A 27,458-nucleotide genomic window follows, 5' to 3' on the forward strand; every position below is an offset into this window, starting at 1 on the left:
TAAATCTTTAAGTGACCCTAGTGATGAAGACAGGGATGCCAGATCGATGTGAAAACTCTGAATGAGAGGAAAAATATCCTCAGTTCCTATTACATATTCATCAGTTTCACTCGACTGCTTCATCCACCCAACTAAAATTTACCATATAAAAGCTGGCCGACACCCTTTTGGGACATTTGCTGGAAAGGGAAGGGACGGTTGTGAACATCGGTGTAGAGGGTGGCTTTAGTGCTTGCATTTATGGCCTTATGCCGGCTTATGTTTACATATTTTCCATGTGGGGATTCTGACCCCCCCAGGAAGCCGGCTGTGTCCCTGGAGATTGCTTTCGCCCAGAGCTCCCTCACGTTGAACTGCTTCCCCCTCCGTGTCATCCACCCACGGACAGTCACAGACATGCTGAGTAAATCCCAACCCTTCATACTGATGCCAGCTGTATTGTACTGGTCTCCTACCCTCGGAGTCCCAAAGATCTAATAGCAACAATTAGATGCTGAACAACAAATTATATGAGAAGGGAAACTAAGAAAAACAGAAAAGTAGAAAACTTACAAATGAGCGCTTGAAGTAAGCCCGAGTACCAGTTATTGCAGCTAAAAACTCCATGAGGACTGAGGCTGTGACTGCCTTTTACGGCTGTATCCTCAGGAGTACGTAGAAGACATGTAATAAACATTTGCTGAAAGAATAAACTGCAAGAAAATAATAGCCCCTTTTTTTACTACCTGTTTAAAACATCTTTTCTGTTTATAGGAATGGACTTAGAAAAAAGTTGAGGGCTCTTATCAGAAGAGGCCCGTCCTAATCAGTCAGTCTGCACACATCCACAGGCTGTGTGGAACCAATTTTGTGGCTGTTATTCCTCTGCCAGAGTGATTCTCACTAAAAGATATGCTCATGGCATAAAATGGGAAAAACAAACTACAAAACATTAATCTGCATAAAGTTTTGTTTTTTCATAATATACTTTCCCCATTTGTTTGCTATTTTAAAAAAGAAAACCTTGAGGCTTTAGATTCCCATTTTAGTGACAGTGAAAGTGAGGGGTGGTTGTGTTGTGTCCAAGATGACACTCTGGCAGTTGGATCAAGGACTCAAATCCAATTATTCTAGCTCTAAACTCTGTAATTAATATTTAAAATGGTCAGGTTTTACAAATACAAAATATATCAAACCTGTGAATCTCAGGTTCTTCACCTTCAATATGAAAGAATTAGATTACAATCTTATCTCTATCAAGTCTGTTTAAATTTTAAAACTATGTTTCTATAATTACAAATAACTTAAAATTAATAGAAGGAAAAAAAAAAACCACCGTGAAAGATGAAGTCTCAACTGTCCTTTTTGCTTTGCATAGAGAATTATTTACATCCCACACAACCAAAAGATAAATGGTAAAAATAACAAACGGTTACATGTTTTCAATTAATTTATTTTAGAAAAATGAAGATTTACAATTGGTGCCTTAAGGCAGGATATCATGAATTCAACGAGTTAGTAACACAAACTTTCAAAACCCTTTATAGATTAGTCCAAAGTAGAAAATTATTTTTTGCCCACTCTTGGACTCAGACACATTCAGAAAAAATATATATTTATAAAAATAAAATGGCAAACCTAATCCCACCAATTAATTGATAGTCTTAACATCCTACACTTGTTTATTTGAACACTCTCTGTATAAAAAGAATAGCTGAGTGGTTTTCCCTGTCCTACTTCCATATCATGTGAAGCAAAGATGAAAATATTTAAATTACTTTTTGCAAAATCAAAACCCAAAAGCCCCTGAAACAAAACACAAGAAATATCAACAAGAACAAATATCCACTGAATGAAAACAATATAGCTAATTGTTTTACTATTCATATAGACCCGTCCTTCAGCTGCTAGACATTTGGCTCTTCACGTTATTTCTAACTCAGATACCAGGGAGCACTATGTATAAAGAAGCAAGTGAAAACTCCAGGTCTAATCCACCTAAGTTTCAGATATAGAGAAATATTAACGTATACAATGAAACAAAAAGGACGGCAAGCTATAATGAGGTGCACTGCTCCATAAAAACATGCACTTTCTCTCTTTGAAATATCTTTAAAAACTGTCTGAGCACCAGATTCAGCAACAGCAAGCATCTAGCATCTTGAATATTAGAAGTCAGAAACAGAACTTTATTGCCACTGAAAGAGAAGGCAAAACTCCAACTTACTGAAGGGTATTCCCCCTATTGATATGTAATCACAGTGAGATTCATCACTGAATTAGGATGATATCTATGTTCTTCTACAAGATTCATTAAGAAACTTTCCTTTATTTTGAAGTAATTTTTCCTAAAACGAAAACAGCATTTCTAGTAAACGCTGATATCACATTGAGGGGAAAACCATACTAGTGAGCAAAAACTTTCAACTTGTTTTGTGAGGATATTGTGACACTATCCTAAAATAGAGACAAGTAAAAAGCAAAATTTTAATAAAAAAAAAATTATTCACTTACAAATCATCTACACTTTTTGTTTCCCAAATAGACACATTTTGAAAACACAAATAAGAATATGGGGCAACAGTATAGTGTTGTGAAAAAAGATAACAGAGAACTAAGGCATTAATTTATAGACAAGAAAATCTCGAAATACAAAGAACACTGGACTTTGCTGATACATATTAAGCTTTGCTCCTTTTTTTTTCTTTTCCCTGTTTTGGTCTTTAATTTATAGGTGTGCTTGACAAAAGACAAAACCATGCAGATAACAGACATCTGTTAGTGATAAACATGAAGAAAGAAGCCATGACATTTTTACAGCTTCCTCCTGCCACTGGTAGTGGCTAAGCTGTAACTTCCCTACCAGGCCGAGACTAACGTAAGGCATCTGTATTTAGCTAAGCTTTTCGCAGCTGCAAAATAAGCTTGACTGCTGCCAACATTAATATCTATTTTCCAAAAGACTGTCTGATTACTCTTTAGAGAGAAATTTCCTTGTTAAATTAACAGCATTTATCTCCAGTTTCCATTTAAGAATAACATTTCATTCTAGTATTTCGTGAAATTTCCTGGGACTGCATACGTGCTTCATTTATAAAAATGATAATAAAGGGGCGCCAAACATCAAGAACAAGTAATGACTATATACTAAAAGGTACGAGAGAGCAATTCCTAGTAACTCCTTAGGACAAAGGCACAAGAGCCTCAGGTTAGTAGTGATCAGCTTGGCATCAGAAATAGCCCCAGGCTGCCCTGGGGACCACAGCCCTAAACAGCTTCACTATCAGGACCATGAATTACATAGTTTTAAAGTGATGAAACATTTAAAAATGTTTCATAACTCAATGAATAACCACCCAGATTACAGTCACTTAATAAAAATCCTAAACTTAGCTAAAATGAAGGTCTCAAACATAAACTAATCTACCATAAACATACCACACTGTTATTTAAAAGATACCAGTTTTTGTACATAACTTGGGATAGAATTCCTATGTTATTCCGTTATGGAGAGAAGATGAGGGGTCATTAGCTGAAATGGATAACAGCGGGGAGGACGGAGAAGGTAACTGGCAGATGTCTTTAATCACTGGACATGAAGTTTCTTTAACAGGCTGATTATGCCACTCATTACTCATTATGAACACAGACACGCCCATAATATTACATAACAGATGTATGTCAATAAATTTCATATGTGTATATGTATGTGTGTATGTGTATATATAGATATACATACACACACACTAGATTATAAATTACTATAAAGTTACCATACCATAAAATAAAAACATGATATATATTACTTTTTAAAAAGCAGCAGGAGCTTTTTACCAAAGAAAAAATTTTAGACGAAATCCCAATATATAAAACAGAGAAATAAAAGTATGCTGTTCTGGCTAAAGCAGTGTAGGGGTGACAGAGACCCCCCCTCCCTTCCTGCAGTGTTGGCTGAGACACCTTCTCAGTGTCCAGGGCATCATTTGAAATCACTGATCCAAGTAAATCCTGTTTCTGCTGCAAAGATTAAACATAAGACTATTTTTTTTTCCCACAATATAGGCCCGTATGAAAGTTTTATAATGTAACTGAGTATAAAGGTAAAAAGTAACATTTCCTCTCCTTTAAAAATAACAAAATCACTATGCTGTATAAAACCAAATTATTTTATCTCATAATCTTAATTTGATCCTTGGAAAAAGTTATTAGTTCTCCTTAAAGTGCCTAAATTTTAAAGACTTAATTTTGTCCATAGAAATCTTATCCAAAACATGAGGAGAATGGATGGTAGGACGTGGAGGTGTTATTTTTCTCTATCACACACGTATCTTCTACCTGCCTGGCCAATTTAAATATTCTGCCCAAGAATCTTAATTTTGTCACAGAATATTCAGATAGAGAAACATGCAAATAGAACTGATCTGGTAGAACAACATCTATAAGGTAAACTTTGATGGAGTGTTTTGATTTTGTTTGTTTTAGACAAACGTTTCATCTCTTTGCTCCAAACATCTCCCCATTTACGGAAGGACTATTTTATAACCCATGCAGTTGATGTCAGCAAAATACAAACACCGTGTTCTCTTCTGTAAAGGTCATGATTAAATGTCTAAATTCAATGAATAGACTCTTTAATAATTTGAAATCCTATGAAATATTTTATCTTGGTAAAGTCTCAGTCTTTCTTCTTTTCTAACACATCTTTGGCTTCTTGCACTGCAGGCACCAGAGAGTCCCCACTCCTGGGCTCCTGTTTTTCTTTGCTCTCTTCTACCGGTTCTGGGCTTTCCGTCTCACTTTTGGACACTTCATACCGTTCTTCTATGTAACCTCCGTCTGTGTCAGCCGTGTAGATGCCGTAGCACATGATGCTGATGACACCCAGTGGCAGGCCAAAGAGAAAGCAGCCCATAAGTGGAGAGCTCTTGAATATAGACTGTGGAAAGATAGTTACATCCCTCATTTGTATTCTGATGTAAAAAGCACAAATGAATTTAAAACCACTACAGATTTCTTCCTCTTGCTGCCATCCAACTTGCTTTTAGTTCCAGTGAATCAATGTCAATATTTCCGTTGTGACTATCACGTGAAAGGCCTTTTAGAAAGTTTATACCCATGTATGTGTGTATGTATAACCAGCTATTGGCAGCAGAAAAAGGCACCAAGTTGTCCACCACCTTTTCAAAAGATGTTTATTTTTCTCACATTAATCACAAAGGTCTCTTTTGAGATGGCTATTATGTGCCAAGAGCTGTACAGTTATATCCTGCCTGTAGGAATCTGCTATGGAGAAGGGTAGTTATTGACCATATAATATTCTCTTCACACAACATTTTTAACAATTTTTTACTTGTCTGGTTAGTAGTAAAGCAACATTAACTTAATAATTTCCCTCAGTTTATATACTGTCTCCTCGGCTCCCAGAAAAGTAAAAGCAATTTAACTGAATAGGTTTTGCAACTATAATCTATTCTATGGATTGTGACTATAACTCTTGAGAACTAAATAGACAAGTTCAGAGAGCAGGGTCACTTTGGATTGAGATAATGGAAAAAGGCATCACAGAATAAAGGTGTTTTGAGGCAGAAATGTAAGCGTAAGAACAAGGCAGGCCAGGGTACAGTGTGAGCTCAAAGACTGAGGAGGAGAATATGTGAGACGGACAGAGAATTGTGAGGGGCATCACAGGAAAAGGGAAGGAAAGTGATCAGAACTGATTATTTTAGTGGTACTAATTAGGCAGAGGACTGGAGGCAGGGCAAGAGGAAGTGTGAAGACCAAGTGGAGGCTAGGGCAGCAGCCACACATAATGGGATAAGGGCCCAATCCACTGACAAACTGAAGGATGCATGGAGTAACTGATGAGTCATTAGCGTGACTTTACTTCCCACCAACAGAAGAAGGTTGGCTCTGTTTTGCTTTTGGCCGTAATGAACGAAAATACCCGTGGAGGAGCTCAAGATAGACAACTAGAACTAAGTTTAAAGCTCCAACAAATTTAGGGCTGCCCTGCAGTCAGGCTGACTGACAGTGGAAGCTGGGATCGTAAGAGAGTTTTCTTAGAGTTCTCAGCAAGAAGGCTTCAGATCCAAGGGCTGAAAAGGGCAGGAGGAGGAAAGAAACTCTGAAAAACACTTTAAGTCATGCTATCAGGTTCAGTGATTCTGAATTCCAGTTAACTCACCAATCATACAGAAATGAATAATTGGAGAAACTTAATATCCACCTGATTAGTATCTTTTCTTAACGTAAATATGTACTCGTTCTTATCTTGCAAGTTAAGAATATGTACTTTTACCGAATCCTTTGAAATTCCAGATTTTACCTTAGTTAGACATAACCTATATACCGATATAGTCTCAATTATTAGTGACACTAAACACACTGTCACAACTTACCACAATAGTAGATTTGGCATCAAATACTATTCTTTTCAATCTCTGCAAAATGCTATCCCCTCCTTGGGCCTTAAATTTAACAAGAAAAAAACAATTGTTATTTCAGTACTATTATTTCATTTTTCTGTTAGATAATCTTACAATTGCAGGTCAAGAGTTGACTACAAAAGATTACACAGAGCACCTGAAAGAGCCACGGAGTAAATATTTACTGGTTTCTCTGTCCCACCCTCCTTCTGCTCTCGTATGAACACAGTCTGATTCTCCTCTGAAAATGCATCCTCCCTGGTCACAGTCCAAGCAGCTCGGCTGAGGCTGACCCACCCAAGTGCCGGCCTGCCCAGCTTTTCAGTTTAGCTGAGAGTGTTACAGTTGCTGCAGGATATCCTCACTGTCCTGCAGGGAAAGTCTCTCCGATGATGAAACCCAAAAAGAAAAAAGTGCTGGAAGGCAGAGGGAGAAAAATTCTTGATGAAAATCCATCAAATCCCTGCATTCAGCCATGCCTGGAGTCTGGCTCATTCCCTGAATTTCACTAACTTACAAATAGAAGGGTTCTCACTCATACAGGTGAGCATCATTTCAACAAGTGTTATTTTCACAAATATAAAATTCCTACTATGTGATTAAGAGTGTTTCCAAAGAAGAAATACTTGTTACTCTGTGAGGCAACTTTCAAATAGTTTGTGTAAAGCTGAAACAAGTCTCGCAAAGTAATAATTACACTTCACAAAAGCACTGAAGTCTCTTCTCTTCTTATCTTATTCTAGTATATTGAATTAAGATGCATGTTGGCCACAACCTGCTGAAGTGATTTCATGACCCTCTAATACGGGCTACAACCCAGTTTGAAAAACACTGCAATATGGTTTACAGAAAAAAACAGTTAAGATTATCCATTCATCATTTCTGAGAAATATTTTGTAGGATTATATTTGGAACACTCCACTGGGGCTGGTTTTAAATACATTTCCTGATCTTTTAAGAAACTGTGGTGCTATTCACAGGTTTTTTTAGAAAACCAATCCAAGTAACTTAATGCAATTGTATTCTTGAATCCAGAGAGGTACTAAGAGCTATCGGATAGCTCTGTACCCTGCAGACCTCTTAGCATCCCTAGCCCCTGACTCTAAATGCCAGTAACACCTCCCCGCATCACTATGACAACCTATGTCCTCCAAATAACATTCCACCCATTAGCAGCCTCTGCCACTTAGGTCCTGGGGAAGGTGACTCTGCGTATCATGTGAGAGAAGCAAGGATGGAGGCCTGCCCCTCACCCCGGGAGATGGCCGACTCTTTCTTTCAGAATCAGAAGAAAATAACTCATTTCTCCTCCACCTCCTCCCATCACCCCATTGCAATTAAAGCAAAAACTCACATCTACTGTGCCATCCAAAACGTTATTAATGAACTGGACCATGTCTTCTGCATTCTTAATCTGTCTATCTAGTAAAAAGTACTGTTGGTTTGAAGTATTCAGTACAACCACAGTTGGGACTTTTAATTCACTGAAAATAGAAAAACAAAAGAAATCAAAATACATATTAAACACAGAGACAACAAATATTCTGATACTTATTTGAATTATATCTAAATAACTAGACGTGCAAAAGGAGGGAGCTATAATAGCTTTGCCTTCCTTTGTTTACATAAAGAAAAACTCAAATTGTGCATCAATTTAAAAAATAGCTAAATTAACATTTATGAAAACTATTAATATACAACATCAGACAAATGAGTATTCACGATCAAACCTAAGGATAAAAATTATTATGTATGAAGTATCAATTTCTGGGCAATATAATTCCTGGCCACAAGTTTATCTTAAATACCATCACTTTAATTATATACAGCCCACCTCAGTTAAAGGGCATTCAGGCAGCTACAGAAGGAACAGTATGGTCTCCAGAGTTACACTGCCTGTGTTCGGACCTGATGCTTTCCCAAAACTTTGTTTAAGTCTAATACTTTTCATTTATAAATGAATAAAGGTGTGGGAGGCAGGGTACCTATCTTGCTACAGAAGTTAAATGAGAAAATTCAAGTTAAATATCCAGCACATTCCTTGTATCAATACATCATATACATTCAATAAATACTATTCCAAATTCTCTGAACGCCCACTACCCTATGGTATAATCACCCCATCCTCTTGGGTGCTTCAGTGATATACTAGACGTCAATTCAGTTTGCAGACAAAAACCATAATATTACTAATGTGTCATTTACTTCAAATAATTTTTTATCCCTTCAAGAATAGGGTTTTGCGTAATCATAAAAAGGTGCTTAATTCTGTATGCCACCTACATTATCAATTTATGGTTATTCATATGTCTATATGAATGTATTATGCAAAAGCACAAAACTCTACAGTAGAAACAATTTACAGCACTGTATTATCACCACATAAGTAACTGGGTCCAGGAGGTTGCTTTCTTGTTTATAATTCTCTATCCCTCCCCACACCACGTCCTTCTCTCATTGAGGCAAAACATGATCCCTGATGTTGGGCTCAGCCGTGTGGTTTGGCCAACGGGAAGGCACAGAAATGACTGAAGCAGAGGCTTGAAATGTGCTTGCCTTCTTGTGTTTCTGCTATTGCCATGAGAAGAACATCCCCCAGGAAAATATCCCTCCAGGGTCAAGGACATGGAAGACACGTAGGGTAGACCTGGACCTAACTGGCAGCTTGCAGCCACGTCTGGCTGTACCCGGCTAAGGTTAGCCAAGCCCAGACGAGTGAGAGAGAATAAAGGATTGCTGTTTTATGCCACTGGGTATCAGGGTGTTTTGTTATCCAGTATTATTGTTAGGCAATAATTAACTGTAACTAAAAAAAAATCTTAGCTTCATTCTTGTTTATAAAAACATGAGACAACTTTTTAACTTATAGTAGTTTAGTTATCATCATATTGCATCAGTAGCAAAATTCTATTTTTATGGAATGAAGTAGAACCTGGTCTTCCTATAAAAAATCCTATGAAAAAGTTAAATACACAGCTGAACTAGAAACAATTTGTTCTGAAATAATTCCATCTGAATAACGATGAAAAATAGCACCTCATCCTATTCCCTCTTAACTATACTCACAAAAATCAAACACAAAGTAATTTAATAGACCAAAGGTCTGAGAGTACCCTGTTTACTTTGAGAAAAAGTAAAAAACATCGTCAACACTACAGTGTTAACTATCTTATATAATATCACGTATCTGCCCTAAGTTAAAAACTTTTAGGCATCAATACTTATTAAATTCTACTAATTTATGTGTCAATACTGATCTTACAGTAGTTAGGAGATTTTGCAGTAAGAGAGATCTGCATTTGAGGACTGGATCTCTTTGACTTACTTGCTGAGCATCCTTTGGCTTATTATTTAACTTCCTTGAGTTTCTTCTAAGAAATTTCAATTTCCTCATCTATATAAAATGGAAATAACAGTACTTATACCTTACTGAGTTAGTGTAAAAGTCAGAAAACATACATTGACAACTCAGTACAGTGTTGGTCACAGGGTAAGTGCTCGTTAAGGACTTTCGATTATTATATAGCCATCATTATATGCCTTCTGTCTTCTCTCAAAAAAAAGCCAAGTATGAATTGTAAAAAAAAACAAACAATAAGAGGTTGGTGGCAGAGATTATTGTTCTCTGACCATAACTGCAGCAAAACTTCTATCTCACAACTCACATTAGAAATAATACTCATGAAGGAATGTCCATCCATCTCTAGAAATTCTGAATATTATCCTGAATCAAGGAGTTATTTATCAGATGCAAATTGCTTTGGCCTCTTGCCCAAAATGTTTTACTGCATCACTTTATTGGCTTGCCTCCAAGGACATTATAAATGGTTGTATCGAAGTCCCTACTATATATACTGTAAAGGTCCTATTAAAAATAAATTTCTATTATAATGTGCCCCCCCTTTATGAGATTATATAGCATAGCAATTTCTCTTAGGTTTCTATAAGGTCAGCCATACTCCTATAAGCAACATTTATTCTATAGGGGCCGGGAAATGTATAAACAATGTTTTTCTACTTTGTCTTGAGTATTAAAAATTCAAATTGTTTAAGTACCTTTAGTAATTGTATAGATCCTTTATTTTATTTCCCTTTGTCTTGATTTCTTCATTATATATTACATCTGGTACTTTATGTCTTCGGTAAACCCTCTCAAATTCTTATTGGAATAAGGATAATGAATTGATTATAAATGAATAAAGGTACTTTACTTCGTAATTTTAGGCTCTTACCTGAAAATTATGAATGTTATTCTGGGTTTATGAGTTGGTAAAGCTCTGGAGGGCTTCCGCCATCTTCACGTCCAGGCTATTTTAAGACCCATTTTCCAAACACTCTTGTGTTTGCTATTACACTCTGCCTGAAATAACCTCGCTGCATTCTTCATTCAGCTACTTCTCATTCTTTAGACTCTCCCTTAATTACCGGCTCTTGTGGCAAGCGTTTCCTGAGCCCCTGCGCCTTGCTGTGCATTTTGGTGTGGCTGGGTCTCTCCGTGCTTCCAGAGCTCCGTACCACACAGGCCTTCCCACACAGTGCTGGAGTCACCGTGCTGTATCACCCAGCAGACCGTGAGCATTTGAAGACAGGGCCTCTATAATTTACTCATCTTTTTGCATCAACAGTGCAATGCCAAACACAGTGTGTGACTTACAGCAAATATTCACTAAATGTCTGCTGAACAGAGTAGGCTTTTATTTGAAACTTATTAATTCAGTATAGGTCTGGTAAATGTTTTCTAATATCAACTTTCTGAAGTGACAAATCAGATCTTTACATCATAAGCATAATCAATATTATATTAGAGCTGTAAAGTTTTCCTATAAACTTACTTTAGTCTGTTAAATTCTTCTAGAATAGCAATTAATTCTTAAATGCTAAAAGTTTTCTACTTAAGCTACATTTATTCATTAAAACTGAACTTAGGGTTCATATTAATCAGAAACTACAAAGTTTACAAGTTTTTGAATGATGTTTTCTTTCCAAAATACTATAAATTGTCAACATTAAATTGGGAGGGTTTTTTTTTTTAGTATAGAGAACTTTAAAGTTTAATAAGTTTCAAATACAGATTTAAAAACTAAAGTAAATATTTAATGGGAGAATATCTGCATTAGCATATACAAAGGTTTGCTTTTTTCAGCTATTAGTCCTGCCTGTCTCTGAAAAACAGAAATTTGAAAATTGATAGAGTCGGGACTTCCCTGGAGGTCCAGTGGTTAGGACTCCGTGCTTCCACTGCAGTGGGCACAGGTTCAATCCCTTGTCAGGGAACTAAAATCCCACAAGCCACACAGTGTGGCCAAAAAAAAAAAAAAATTGATAGAGTTGATAGCAAAATCATTTCGTCATTTAGCATTTTACTTACTCCATCAGCAAGGTATTTATATAGTCATTTCCATCCATATGGCCAAACTGAAAATCCCTAATCAACAACAACCAAAAAGAACAGAGAAAGAGAGGATAATATTAAATACAAAAAAAAGATAAATACAAAGCACTGAATTTAGGGTCTGGTAAGCATGCAAACACTGTAAACATTTAACATATCAATCACATACAATAAATATAAAAAAGTATGAATCCTACTGGCTTTTGAGATACAAACACGTAACAAATAAAGCAAATTTTAAGACATTTCTATTTTGTTTCATACTGTGTAACACAAGAAATACATATATCATTGATATATTTGATTAGAAGACTTAGAATAAAAAGGGCATAATAATTAAGTAATGCAACAAATTTATATTGACTGTCTTTTATAACAGTAACAAACTGATTTAGCATACAGGAAAAAATATCACCTATTTTTTATGTTCCTATTAAAATAGGAACATTTTGAGTTCCTATTAAAATCGTCATCTGTATCTGACTTGTGATTGCTCGTTTAATTTTATTTCAAATGTATGAGTATACAGGCAACCTCCTTTTATTGGGCTTTGCTTTACTGCAGTTCCCAGATACTATGTTTTTTACAATCTGAAGGTTTCTGGCAACCCTGCTTTGAGTGAGTCTATCTGTGCTATTTTTCCAACAGCATTTGCTCACTTCATGTCTCTGTGTCACATTTTTGGTAATTCTCACAATATTTCGAACTTTTTTCATTATTATTATATCTGCTCTGGCGATCTGTGAGCAGTGATTTTTGATGTTACCATTGTGATGTTTGGGGTGCCACGAACTGTGCCCATACAAGACTTCGAATTTAAGCAATAAATGTTTTGTGTGTTCTGACTGCTCCACCAACCAGCCGTTCCCCCATCTCTCTCCCTCCCCCTCTCCCTGGGCCTCCCTATTCCTTAAGACCCAACAATATTGAAATTAGACCAGTTAATAACACTACAATGGCCTCTAAATGTTCAAGTGTAAGAGTCCCCACGTCTTTCACTGTAAATCAAAAGCTATAAAAGATCAAGCTTAGTAAGGAAGTGAAGTTGGAAGCTCAGACAGGCTGAAAGCTAGGCCTCTTCCAGCAAACAATTAGCCAAGTTGTGAATGCAAAGGAAAACTTCTTGAAGGAAATTAAAAGTGCTACTCCAGTGAATACACGAATGGTAAGAAAGTAAAACAACCTTATTACTGATATGCAGAAAAGTTTCTGTGGTCTGGGTAGATCATCAAACCAGCCACAATATTTCCTTAAGGCGAAGCCTAATCCAAAGCAAGGCCCAAACTCTCTTCAATTCTATGAAGGCTAAGAGAGGAGAGGAAGCTGTAGAAGAAAAGTCTGAAGCTAGCAGAGGTGGGTTCATGAGGTTTAGGCGAAGAAGCCATCTTCATAACATGAAGTGCAAGGTGAATCAGCAAGTGCTGATGTAGAAGCTGCAGCAAGGTATCCAGAAGGTCTGGCTAAGATAAGTCATGAAGGTGGCTACACTAAACAACAGATTTTCAGTGTAGATGAAACAGCCTTATACTGGAAGAAGCCACCATCTAGGATTTCTAGCTAGAGAGAAGTCAACAATGCCTGGCTTCAAAACTTCAAAGGACAGGCTGACTATCTTGTTAGGGGCAAACATAGTTGGTGACTTTGAAACCAATGCTCATTTACCATTCTGAAAATACTAGGGTCCTTAAGATTTATGCTAAATCTATCCTGCCTTTTGCCCTACAAATGAACAACAAAGCCTGGATGCAGCACATCTATTTACAACATGGTTTACTGAATATTTTAAGCCTCACTGTTGAGACCTACTGCTCAGAAAAAAAGAGATTCCTTTCAAAATATTACTACTCATTGACAATGCACTTGGGTCACCCAAGAGCTCTAATGGAGATGCACAATAAGATTAATGTTGTCTTCACTCCTGCTAACACAACACCCATTCTGCAGCTCATGGATCAAGGAGTCATTTTGACTTTCAAGTCTTCTTATTGAAGAAACGCGTATCCTAAGGCCACAGCTGCCATAGATAGTGATTCCTCTGATGAATCTGGGCAAAGTAAACTGAAAACCTCTGGCAAGGATTCACCATTCTAGATGCCATTAAGAACATTCATGATTCACAGGAAGAGGTCAAATATCACCACTAACAGGAGTTTGGAAGAAGCTGATTCCAACCCTCATGGATGATTTTGAGGGGTTCCAGATTTCAGGAGAGGAAGTAATTGCAGATGTGGTGAATACAGTAAAAAAACTAGACTTAGAAGAGGAGCCTGAAGATGTGAATGAACTGGTATAATCTTGTGATAAAACCTGAATGGATGAGGAGCTGCTTCCTCCAGATGAGCAAACGAAGAGGTTCCTTAAAAGTGGTTCCAGGAATCTACTCCTGGTGAGGGGGCTGTGAGGACTGTTGAAATGACAACATTTAGAGGATTCAGAATATTACATAAACTTAGTTGACAAAGGAGCAAGGTTTGAGAGGACTGCTTCAAATTTTGAAAGATGTTCGACTATGGGTAAAATGCTACCAACGCTACGGAGAAATCGTTCATGAAAGGAAGAGTCAATGGATGAGGCAAACTTCACCGCTGTCCCATTTTAAGAAAAAGCCACAGCCACCCTGACCTGCAGTGACCACCACCCTGGCCAGTCAGCAGCCATCAACATTGGGGCAAGACCCTCCACCAGCAAAAAGATTACAACTCACTGAAGCCTCAGATGATGGCCAGCATTTTTAAAGTGCGTACAGTTTCTAGACACAATGCTACCGCACACTTAATATACAAAAACGTAACTTTTATATGTTAAATAAAACCAAAAATTTCATGCGACTTGCTGTACTGCGCTGGGCTGGAGCCAAGCCCACCATACCTCTGAGGTATATGCCTGTATGTGCATATTTTCTTACCACCAACTTATCCCCAATCCTATCAAGACTCAGGTATGATACAAATTACAAGTTTTTTTTTAAACCTGTAAGACATATATCAATAAACTTCAAACAATTCATACTGAAATGCTACATGCTGTAATTCACTTCAGCTCCTTGATTCATCTTTGAAAGTATGAAATACTTCTGTGTTTGCTTTACTGTATTACAAAACCTAATTAGACAGAGATAATGGAGCCTTCCAGAATGCAAACACCTACCTGTGGAACTGGTCTCTATAATCTCTAGCAACTTCCTGAATAATTGACTTTAATCTGTGAGAAAACAAAAAATACATGAATATTCCATTTCATCAACTTGAAAAATATAATTACTCAATTATCATATATGCTGCCTTATCTAATATCTAACACTGCAGGAAAAGTAAGATACTATGTCAAGTTTATCTGAAGCCATGTAAAGTCTGAATTGGATGATATTTGAAGCTTAAAACTATTTCAAGGCACCATACCTGGTATGTTCAACTGATGTATTTTTCTCATCAATTACTGCGATAGCCACAAGCTTTCCTGAAATTAAGAATGACATATCTAAATTCAATAATCCTCATTAAACTTTTCAATTATTACTGTAGCAATGAATAGGAAAATAGTATATAGTTTCCAGAATTCAATTCCAATTATCTTAAACATGTTATGCTTGGCAGAGTGAAACAGTGAACTGTTGACTCCAAGTGATAAACTCCCACCTACCTCCCATCCCTGAAATGTAAATATCAGTAACAGTAAATATTTAACAATTCATATACTCAAATTGTTATTTTTTTCACACAACCCACACACTGAAGTATTTTGTTGAAAACTGAAACTATAAGGAACCAGTTGATAAAAGAAATATACTAAGAATGACTACAGCTCTGAAAAAATGGTATAGAACAAGAAAATGATTTTTACAATGTTATTCTCTTTGGTACCACGGGCCACTGTTTGCTAGTAATTAATGCACAAAATAAAACGGACTCAAGTTTATTTAACCCTCAACAGAACATAAATCATATTCATCTCTGACATCCTCCAGGACGGCAGCGTGACGTAACAAGCAGAGCACTGGTATGGAAGTCAGAAGACCAGACCCTGCAATCCAGCAGGGTCTATCATGTTCCAGGTCTGGGAGAACAACAGTGAAGCACAGCATCCATTAGCCATGTGCCTTAACCTCAGAGGACGCCAACTTATTTTAGAAACTGTTATCTATTTCAAAGTCATCTGGAGAGCTGAATGAGATTACATGTACAAAAAGGCTGGGATAGTTTCCGGCTCAGAGTAGGTACATAAACGTAGGATTAAGTCGACAATCTTTCAATCTCATCCCCATATCTTCTCTAATTTCATACTTAAATTCTATACAAACTTTAAATTCTACACAATCTTGACGCTTCTTTTAACCTTCAGCTAAAATCATTAGTTCATAATGTTTATTTCCCCTCTTGAAATATTACTGCATTTACTGTTCAGTGTTTGGTTTTTACTGTTATGTCTTTAATTTAAAGTGCTTCATGAGTGTTTTCAAAATGCCTACAACATGTCCAGCATCTTCCCACAGGCCGACACAGGGGGTTTCTCGCGTATTAAGTTCACAGTCACTGGGCGCCAAGCAGTGGACCCGGCACAGGGCTAGTTCCCGAGGCCACAGTGAGGAGCACACCGACACAGCTCTGCACTTGGGGAAGACAATCACACACACGCAGACGTGTGGTTAACAATCAGAAGACTTGGGGAGGACGGGGACATGGGGTTTATAAAAACATTTTATAAGAGTAAACTAATGTAGTTTCAGGGGGTTAGTGAAAGACTTTCCTAAGAAAGCAGTATTTGGTCTGAGTTTGACAGATGAATATAAATTCACTACACTTTTCCAGGCAAAGAAAACAGAATGTTTAAAGGTGCTCTGGTGCAAGGTACACAGCCTTTTCAGGAAACTGAACAGTCAGCGTGGCCGGAGACAGGAGAGAGTGAGACAAAACGGGAAAGTTAGCAGGAGTCGGAAGATGCAGGGACCTGCAGTCGTCAGAAGTCCTGAAAATACACTAGGTGTCTGAAGCCACCGAGGGCCAGGAGTCTGTTGCGGGGCTTATATGACAAGTGTCCAGGGAGGACCACAAGCGGGGCACAGCCAAAGCTGACACCCAACCAGGGCAATTACACTGGGAACACAAAGAAACATTGCCATAGCCAATTTCTTTCCAAATCAATCTGGGAGAAGACACGGAAGAGCTTTGGCAAAGCTGCCTATTTTAATTGCCGCCTCCTTCGATGCTGTACTGAGAGCAGAACTACTGTATTCCTGCATTCTCCCCCTTTTCCCTTCACGCGGGCCTGCATGAATCAGCAGGTAAACCCACAGTCTCTGACAGTATCCGCGTCAACTTCCAACACTGAGCTAACACACACCTCCCTCTGCAAGGAAAGCAAAGACAGAAGCATCACCAGACACAGAACATTAAAAGAAGGCTCAGGAACCAGAACAAATACCATCCTGTGAAAGTTACAAAGTAACAGAAAAATGTGTTGGAGCGCTTCTAATTTGTATTCTTAACCAGATCCAAGAGCAGGAAATCATGAAGAAGAAACTCTATACCTATTATTTCTCAGATTAAAAAGTTGAGCCTTGACTAACATTTTCCCATTCTTTTACTCTAAAACTATACGTTCATCCAACTATCATAAAGTTGTGAATGGAAACATGTGGCAACAATAACCATGACTTATTTCTTATTTGTAATTCATTATAAATTTACAAAACACTTCCTCCTAAAATTTACATGGTTAGCGTCTTACAATTTTTGTAGTTCACATCTATTTTAGACCAGTCCTTACAGCTGTAATTCCTTACACCTTTCTTTTTTGCATCTATATTTCTATTTGCTTTGCTTATCACTTTCAATTACATAACTTCAAGAAACCATGCCAATCTGATGCCCATATTTTCTTCACAGGTAAAAGCAGGCTTTCAAAGGTTGTGCTAATTTGTATTCCAACTCCTATTACAAAATCAGCGTCCTGCGGACAGCTTTCTAGTTGGTTATTTTTTCTCATTTCCTTATTCTCCAGGCTCTGTTTTCCCTGTCACTATCACTTCTATTAGTAAACCCTTTCTAGCTAATCTTTATTCCACATGCAAAGGTATGTTCTTTGGTTAATATTAATCTATAGTCTCATAAAGTTGACGTGGCATTCAGGTCTGAAAGAAGGAATGATATTATGAAATAGAACTTAAAAAATTCATTTTCTACAGATTGAAGTAATCAGTTAAGGAAAAGTTTTGTAGTGTGATGGAGAGTTGTATATATGCTTGTTACCGGTATCTCCAAGTTCATACAAGAGGAAGCCATCCATTGTAAGATAATTTTGAAACCTCTCCCTGTTGATCCAAGATGATAGATCACCATCTTCGTACTCTTAAAAAAACAAAACAAAGTTGATAAATTATAGTGTAAATATGATGTTAAAATGTTTATAATGTTTAATCTAGCAGCATGTATAAAATGCCTGACAGAGGATCATAATCTTAAATTCATAAATTTCATTTTTAGAAAGCTATTTGAAGCAATCAAATGTAAAAAAAGGATTAATGCATAAAACAATTCATCATTATAGCACCACTGAAAATAGCAAAGATAGATAAAAATAAAGGAAATACTGAAACATCCTAAACAGGAAATAATTTAAATCATTATGGTACATGTTGAGAGAGACCATTTATAGATTTTAAAAAATTATAGTAATTAAGTGGTAAGCAGGTAACAAAACAATATTACAACATGACTGTAACTCTGTAAAAAATAAAGTATGAAAAAAACTGATAGAGTGATAAAATGAAGGCATATATATACTCCTATAAATAGTTTTCCTGAGTTGATGGTTAGTCTTGGATGATAGCATTATGGGCAATTTTTATTATAATTTCTTTGTTCTTCTCTATTTTATGACATTTTGACCTCAGTTTACAACCCTCCTTCATATGTAAAACAAACTCACATATAAAGTCACACATACTATTTCAGCCCTTTTCAACGTCAAATACTTCCTCTGATGAGCAGACAGGAAACATTTACAATATCCAAGAGAATTATATCCTGATTAGAAATATAATTCTGAAAAATTATTACAACTGCATGAAAAAGAAGTTGATGTAAAAGCCTACCAATATGGATGAAGACTGGATTTTACTGATTTCTTGAAAGATGTGCTTTTTCTGTCACTTGCATTGCTAAACAAAACATTTTCAAGTTATCAAACCTATAAAATAAGTAATATAATGCAAATCTGAAAGCATTTATGGATTTGGATTTATGAATTAGGAAAACAAACATAAAACTAGAATTTGATTATTGGGCCATAATCTCCACTCCAGGTCAAAAAAGCAAATTTTCTAAAGATTATTCACAAAAGTGATAAATCTAAAACTCATTAGGAAATAAACTATCCTCCTAAGCCCCATCCCACTGTTCCTGAAATTATTAACAATGTAATAGTAGGATAAGCATTCAAAGTAACCTTTTATCTGAAGACTTCAGGCAGGTTCTAAGTACTGACTACTGAGTTAGAAAATGTTGGCCTTCAAAACATCTGTAGATACTGAACACATTACCCCTCTCTTTCTTATGTATCGGAGGCCACATCTGAAACATGGATGGGGAAGGGCACTTCTTAGCCATTATTTAGACTTAAATGTATTCTTTAATAAAGAAAATCAGGGCTTTTTCCAAAAAAAGTGAAGTGGCTCTCTGAGTTAAGAAACTCATAATGCAACTAGAACAAGAGATTTGAAGGCTGAATCTTGATTATACCATGTACTATTTTAACTTGGAAAAAACAAAAACAATCTCTTTAATCCTGTTTGTTTATAAAACAGTAAGACTGCTGATCTCAAAAGACTGTTGTAATGATCAAATAAGACAATATATTGAATATACTAAGTGCTTATCATACAAGGAGTGTAGATAAAGAATAAGTGGATGGAATATGAATTTTCCTTAACACATTTTCACATATGCAAGTTCCTCTTAATTTCCTTTTTAAGCCCAATATCTCATGCAGCCATTCAACAAATATCCGATGAATGCGCAAAGGAATGAACCTGTAATTTAACTACATATCTCTCTCCTTTATCTAACATTCTTAGTTACCCTCTCTGTAATCTCAGGATATTTATCTATCTGTCTTACTACCAGATTAAGGTGAGAATAAAATGAAAATATCGAGTTAAGCAAATAGATAGTACCTGCTGTACAAAACGTAACAGGTAAATGGTGGTTATTACACTACATTAAGAAATAAAACACAGTCCTCACATTTATCTAAAGATAGTGAAGATATAAGATTTTAGAACTGCTTTGTCTTCATGTTACTGTCAAAACAATTAAAATGCTCCTTTGACTAAAACAGGACAATCAAAATATTCCTTTTATTAGATATTCTTCTATTCATCTGAGTCATTTAAGCAACTCAAAGCTTACAGCTCTCAAACACTTCTAGTTTCTTCTCCGTCATAAGATAATGTGACTGAGCAGAACCCCTAAGGGGCAGTCCTGGGCGACCCTTCCCCCATACTCTCTGCTTATGTAACTGTATCTGATGCACTTTCCTGAGTTGTTTTGATGACCAGGAGCACTTATCCCCCAGGCCTACTGCAGCCTAAGGATTGATGATGTTAACTAACATGGCCCTTGCTGTTACCTCACCATCAACCAATCAGAGGACCGTGCACCAGCTGATCACACACCCTGTGACTCCCCTCCCTCACCTGGCCTTTGAGCACTAGCTGCCCTGGACTCCCTGCCTGGCGCCCTGCACTGAAGCTGCCCTTTCCTTCACCACAACCCGGCGTCAGCAGATTGGCTTTACTGCACACAGGAGAGTGGACCCAAGTTTGGTTCAGTAAAAATAACTCTCTAGAATGTTTCTGATATGAATAAAATGGTCCCGATCTGTGCTCTCCAACAGAAGCCAGACAAGGCCACTGAGTATATGAAAAGTAGCTAGTAAGAATGAGAAACTGAATTTTTTATTTCATTAACTGTATGTAATTTACAATGTTACTAACATTGCTAGTAGGTGAGATTTTGCATTTGCTTTTGCTTTTCAGTGGCTGTGTACTGTCCAACAGATGTCGAGTTTCAGTGCTTCCTGAAATCCGAACTATCTCCGCATGCCCTGTGAGTCTGCTGCACTGCCCTAAGCTACCTCAAAGCCCAGTTTGCAAACTCTGGTAGTAAGTATTTGATAATACCAAGGAATTACTGTTAATTTTGTTAAGTGTTACAATAGCATGTGGTTATCTTAAAAAAAGAAACTCCCAAAAGCCCACATTTTTAAAGAAATGCATAATAAACGTGTAGTCAGGGACGCATAATGAAGCACATAGCGATGAAATGCCACTGGGATTTGCTACAATGCTTCAACAAAGAAAAAACATTGTTGAAGCAAACGTGGTAAGATCTTAGTAACTGTCTCACCTGGGTGACAGGTGTGTATGTAGAGTCTTACTATTTTAGCATTCTCTTTACTATAATGTGTGTTTGATATAATAAAAATATTTAAAAAATAGACCAAGTATTTGCTTCAACAGAGAAATGCTGAATAGCAGGTGGGTGGTTACTTCTGTCAGGGAGGGAGAGAAAAGGCTACAGAAGAATACCCCAGGGCTTCACCACTATTGAAGATGGTTTATTTCTTTCACATCTTTGTGTGTCTCAAATGTTAGACCTTTTTAAAATTAACTTTGAATATTTTAAAGTAATGTACAGAAATTGCCTAGGGCTCATTTCTAAAAAAGGCAAATGATCTGACAAAAAGAGAAATTTACTGTAGCCAAACTCAGGATGAAAGAACACTGAGTGGAAAAACTAAAGTTGAAGGGTAAGAAAAACCTAGCAGTCATTCAACTAACAGGAAATGTAAGCAGTAGCTGCATTTACTAAATCTTTCATCAACACCTAAGCCCTATAATAGATACAACATTGTAATTATAAAGTGTTTACATGAGTTAAAACTTTGGAACTTACCATCATAAACAAAGTAAGTTTCATCTTTGAAAACAAGCACAGCAGGCATCTCTTTCAGGGTCACATACTGCGAAAATCAGAAAAAAAATTTCAGTTGGTAGCCATGAGTTCAAAAGCATTGAAAGTTACCGGGGGGGTGGGAACCACAATGATGACCACCACAAAAAAGTTACCAACAGTTAAAAAGAACACAGTCAATCCCTAGCTCATCCAAGGACTGGGCTTGATACCTCTTTATACACCCCCTGGCACGGTGCCCTGTTTGCCCTGGTGAAACCACGAAATATTCTTAGAGTTGTTAACAGACTCAAAGATATCACAGGAAGTGAAGGCCAGGAGGCACTCTGAAACGGCGGAAGAGCAGGGGCTAAGGTAGCAATCAGCACAGGTAGGTTCTCCCCAGCACTCCCAGGCTGTGAAACGAGTCCATCACTTCACCCGGGGAGTCGGCTTCCCGTGAATCCAGGTCTCAGAGCACCCACCTCACTGAGGAGTTAGGAGAGTGAGATCTGCTAACACACGTTGAGAGGTGAGAGCAGGCTTAAACGATAAACTGCTTTATGAATGGGAACTTACAATGGCCATTAATAATAAGGAATCCATTCAGTGGGTACCTGCTTCTTATACCTGTGTTGTACTTATTTCAAAATAATAAAATTACAGTAGAGAAATCAGTATCAGAGCAGAAAAGATATAATTTAGGTAAGCCACACAGAATTACTACATGAGTGTGGCAATACTGAGCATAACAACAAATAAATCAGTAGATAACTAATAAAGTAAAAGTAATAATAAAATTAAAATAAGGACAGCTATCCTGGAAAGGTTAAAAAGGGAGGAAGGTATGTCACAGGTGATCTAGCATGATCTGGTTACATCACAGCACCATGAAAATAACTATTGTAAGGGCAGTGGTAAAGCTCTCAGGTGAGGCTCTACCATCCAGCATGCCTCTATTCACCCATGGTTGGCAACTCATCCACACAGGTACCCTGGGATATTTCACAGCATTCAGCATCTCTCCCTTTCAAGGGTATCCCTGAGTGAGCCAGTCTCTGATATCACACCAGTGAGTCACTTGTCCCCATTACTCCTCTGAAACTGTTTCTCTTAAAATCACCAACAACCTCTATGGGGACAAACACCATGGTTCTTTCCTCTCCTCACCTTGGTTGCTTCACGGCATCTTGCACAATTGGCCACTCCTTTCTTAAACACTTTTTATCTTGGCTTCCCATTCACCTTGTTTTCCTACTTTACTAGCAATCTCTTCTCATTGTCCTTTGCTGTTAGGACCTGGACCCTCTTATCTCCCCCCAGATTTGCATCCCATGTCTAAGAAGTTTATTTCATTTATGCAGCCGTGACTTATCTCCAAACCCTTATCTGATGCTTGTACTTGGATGCCTAATATGTCAACTTAAAGTAAAATAAACCTTCAAAATACCATCTCTCCTCCCATACTCCAACTTGTTCCTTCCCCAGTGTTCCCCAGCTCATAAATAACACCACCATCTAACCAGTTGTTCAGGCCAAAAACCTAAGAATCATCCTTGATGCACCTCTTTTCCTCTAGAACAAGCTCAAAAAATTCTATCTCCAAATACAATTCTTTCACTTCTTCCTAATTCTCTTAATAACTTTCAAGCCTAAATCCTAGATTTCTTCAAGAGTTCAACTGAGCTTCCTGATCTAGTCTCATCCTGATCCAATTGTGTCTGCACTTAGCACAGAGTAATGTCCTTAAAATGAACTTGATACCAAATCCTCACATGCGTGGCCCTGACCTAGAAGGCCTCCACTGGCCTCTGCCTACCTCCCATCTCCTTTCTCACTGCAGTTCAGCCACACTGGCTATGGCTCTGTTACTCCACTATGCCAGGCAGGTTCTCATCTTGACCATCTGTAATGTCTGTTCCTTGTGTCTGGTTTACTATGGCCACAGATCTGTGCGTGGCTCCTTCACATCCCGTAAGTCCCAGTTCAGATGTATTTTCTCCTCAGACAGACATTTCTTGATCAATCAAACAAGAGTAGCCATCCCACCTCTAAATGTCCTTACTATCACACTGCTTCTTTATTATTTTTTAGAGCAGTTATGATATCCTGTTTATAGCTTTGTTTACCGAGGACCACTATCTCAGTCTGAGGACCCAAGGGAAGGCTCTTATCTACAATACTAAAACTCAGTCCACTTCCCCCACCCATGAGAACGTAAACTCCATCCTATCAGGGTCCTGATGATTTTGCTTGCCATCAATAATCCAGGACTTAAAACTGTGCATGGCACACAATTAAAGGACAACAAACAGTTGTTTAATATATATAGTAATTAATACACTACTTAAAATCCAACTTTAAAAATTACCTCAGGGACAACTTCTTCTGAGGCAGAAAAAAAGTATGTATATACAATTAATTCTGAAGCAGCATCGATGTATTTCTCCTGTGAAGATACAAACAGAAAAAAGGTGACTTTTAAATATTAATCAAGATCAAAATTCATTCCTCATTAAACATTCAGAGCAAGTAGTATCACTGCTAAGTAGTATCATCACAATTAGCTACCTTAAGTCTTTTCATGTGAAAAGATTAAATATAAGGAAATGAAATAAACTGTTTCTAAGGCAAAAGACCATTGTAACTAAGTGCTTGTATATGCCTTCAAATAAATTTCATTAAATATAACAAGCTCAATTCATATTTATTAATTTAATTTAATGATGATTATAGGAAGAGATGTGTGTGTCTGACATGCAAACACAAACATACATACATGCAATAATCTTAAGACAATGAGCTTTTGCTTTTAAAAAGTTTACACTCAAACTGCATGTTGCAGTTTCAAAGACTCAAAATGCTAAAAAGCAATACAAAATCTAAATAACCAGGTCAACAGAAGAAATATACTAACACAGGCAACACCCACCCACTTTTTACTCAATTCTGTTTCATGAAGGCAAATACTATAGAGGGTATATGATGAAGTGTTTTTATTATAAAAATACTTAGATTCAACTAAAGTATTTCTAATAAGAGTGAAATAAGGCCTGAGTTTTTGGTGAAGCCCTCGTTATACAGAAAATTAAATTACAATATATCTGTGCTTGTGGATTAAAGAATAAAATCATTTGATACCTTCAGAGGTGACTCTCCACCTATATAAACAAAAAATACACGATGCCTCTTCTGCACATGTTCAAACATTTGCTGACTTGGAAGTGGCCGAATTAGAGCCCTGTTTGAAAATAAAACAAAAAAACTTGCACTTGAACTAAGGGTAGTACATAATTTACTCCTATTTATATGTCATCCTATCTAAAGTTACAAAGCTTTAATATTGTACGAATTGCATTTTAAGTATATCACTCAATCTACATAAATCTAATACACTATGGCCCATGACCACTATTATACCCATATAATAAAAATATAGTACCTACAATTTAATCTACCAGTTTAAAAAATAAGCTTTAAATACATCCCTTTAGAGAGTATCATCTTAACCAATGTTTTGATAGGCAAAGATGGAACTATAATCCATTTAGAATTCTCAGCTAAAAACAAAACAATCCGCGTGAGAATTATTTTTTTTCTCCCTTTCGAAAGATCATTCACACAAACACACTGTGAAATACTATTCCAGGAGTTTATAATATTATGTTTAGAATATTTATGTCTTACTCTGACCATTTAAATGCTAGTTTCAAAACACACTATAAAGGTTAAAATCTAAAATGTTTCCTAAGTATGTTATTCTTCTCAGGAAAAATACAATGGAAAATGGTAGTTATAATAGCATATAAGAATCTCATGAAGAGAAAACAAAACTACAAAAAGTTTTATTATACAGTCATTTTCAAAGCCAAATAGGCTGAGAAATGAATTATACCAAAGATTATAAAACATATCACTTATGAAATACTATTAAAAGCTAAGAGGCAGTCTTTTTTTAGTGTGATCTATATTATTAGATTTTTACTCCATCACATTTGCAAAAAAGAACAAAATGTATTCTGCAAAGGCAAACATTTTCGAAACACACAATTCTTTAAATGCACTGCATCACTATATTCTAGCCTCTATTTTAATACTTTAGTAATTAACTAGTAAGTGATGCAACTCCAGAACTGACTCTTGAAATTCCCTTTGCAGTAGAGTCACTCCCAGTTACATCAGAAGGCCATCTTAAGCTTAAACTAAAACTCATTAAAAATTGCCAAAACATAAAGACTAATTTAAACTACAGGGGAATAAAATAATCCTACTGGCGACCCCCTCATGTAATATAAAGTTATCTCAAAATTTATTTACTCACAAAACAAATAAAGAAAATGAAATATGCAATCAACAAGAAAATACAGTGAAAATTATACTTCACTAAAGCTTTGCAAACTTTACTATACAAAGACCATTCCTAATTCTGTGCCTTTTCTCAAATAATTTAAGCTAGATAGTATCATGCCACCCAACAAATCCATTCCAATATGTTAATTTATCATAAAATTATTTAAAGCTATCAATATAATACATCCTGTCAAACTCATAAGCAACCATACTTCCAAAGTCAAAGTAGGTTAACCTATTTTGATAAATGTCCTCTTCCAGAAGTTACACATAATCACATTAAATAATTATACGCACCAACTTTCTTTATACACCAGCAAGATGTAGAGTAAAAAAAAAAAAAATCACCACATTCAAACCAGAAGGAAACACAGAAGAATTTCTGATTCCTCAGCAGTAAAACTTCAGCGATCTGTAACTCAAAAAGATCTCTGGGTTCTAATTATATTACCTTCTAAGCGAAATGTGCAATAATACCTCACAGTTGGCATAAAGCAGCATGTGAAAGATGAGGGAAATTATTTTAGCTGCATCTAAAAAGTATTTTCTGGTATTAAAGGCTAGGGATTAAAGCCCAAGTTTATTTAGAATGTAATACTGTGGGGTTTCTCTTAAAACTGAAATTCGATAACAAGAAAAATAAATGAATGTAAACCAGGCAGTACAAAGGCAAAATTATAATAAAAAAATTAAGATTCACAAAGTTGTTAGAAGTAATCAAGTTTTGAAAATGTATTAAAAATCCATTGGGGAAAATATTCTTCTATAGACAAAGTGAATTTAAATGTGAGGCTAACAAGTACATAAGATCATGGACCCTTTTATTCCTCTCGAGGAGCTCTTTGCATATGCTACGCAACCCTAGCTTTCCTTTATAAATAAACAGACAAATTTTATTTAGGCTAATCACCTAAAAATATGTATGTTCGATATGGCTACTCAAATACATTTAACTTGCAAATACTAATATTATATAGTAAAGGCCCTTCATAATACGAACTTACCCAGACACTCTGTGAGCAAACTCAATTATATCATCTTTAGTTCGTGGTCCTCTGTAATTATACGCCAGGTCCCCTTTTAATCTTAAAAAAAGAAAATAGGGTAAAAGTTTAGGTTATTTCAACTGTTTTCACATTTAATGATAATCACTCTCTATTGTAACACAAATTACAGCATATAAAATAGTAAATGCAGTGGAGTTTTAGAAGTAGCATAATCATGTAAAAAACAGCCAATAACTGGCTTCAGGGAACCAACAACCAAAATGCAAAGAAAAAGGCTGTATTTTATTAAAATTACACGAAAATATTTTACTCTGTATTTGATAACTGCATTGTGTCTATGCCTTCTGATAAATGA

At 36.5% G+C, this 27,458-nt stretch overlaps 1 protein-coding gene across 7 annotated transcripts in view; it reads right to left on the bottom strand.

Annotated features, from left to right (window-relative positions):
• Nucleotides 1-1,058: 1,058 nt before the first annotated feature.
• Nucleotides 1,059-27,458, bottom strand: part of TMX3 (thioredoxin related transmembrane protein 3) — a 44,720-nt gene continuing 18,320 nt past the window's right edge. For 2 of the 7 annotated variants that reach the window (XM_027118725.1, XM_027118726.1), the window contains 11 exons: nucleotides 27,101-27,181; nucleotides 24,888-24,987; nucleotides 24,118-24,195; nucleotides 21,750-21,816; nucleotides 18,042-18,140; nucleotides 15,195-15,252; nucleotides 14,944-14,997; nucleotides 11,773-11,829; nucleotides 7,759-7,888; nucleotides 6,378-6,446; nucleotides 1,059-4,915 (listed from right to left, as the gene is read on the bottom strand). In XM_027118725.1, coding sequence (XP_026974526.1) covers nucleotides 4,655-4,915; nucleotides 6,378-6,446; nucleotides 7,759-7,888; nucleotides 11,773-11,829; nucleotides 14,944-14,997; nucleotides 15,195-15,252; nucleotides 18,042-18,140; nucleotides 21,750-21,816; nucleotides 24,118-24,195; nucleotides 24,888-24,987; nucleotides 27,101-27,181 — 1,054 coding nt within the window. In that variant the 3' untranslated portion in view covers nucleotides 1,059-4,654. The other 5 variants (XM_027118727.1, XR_003435299.1, XR_003435301.1 and 2 more) reach the window with 5 other exon arrangements.

This window comes from Aethalodelphis obliquidens, unplaced genomic scaffold, assembly GCF_003676395.1.
Source record: "Aethalodelphis obliquidens isolate GAN/ISIS:26980383/991018 unplaced genomic scaffold, ASM367639v1 scaffold19, whole genome shotgun sequence".
NCBI classification, from domain to species: domain Eukaryota; kingdom Metazoa; phylum Chordata; class Mammalia; order Artiodactyla; family Delphinidae; genus Aethalodelphis; species Aethalodelphis obliquidens.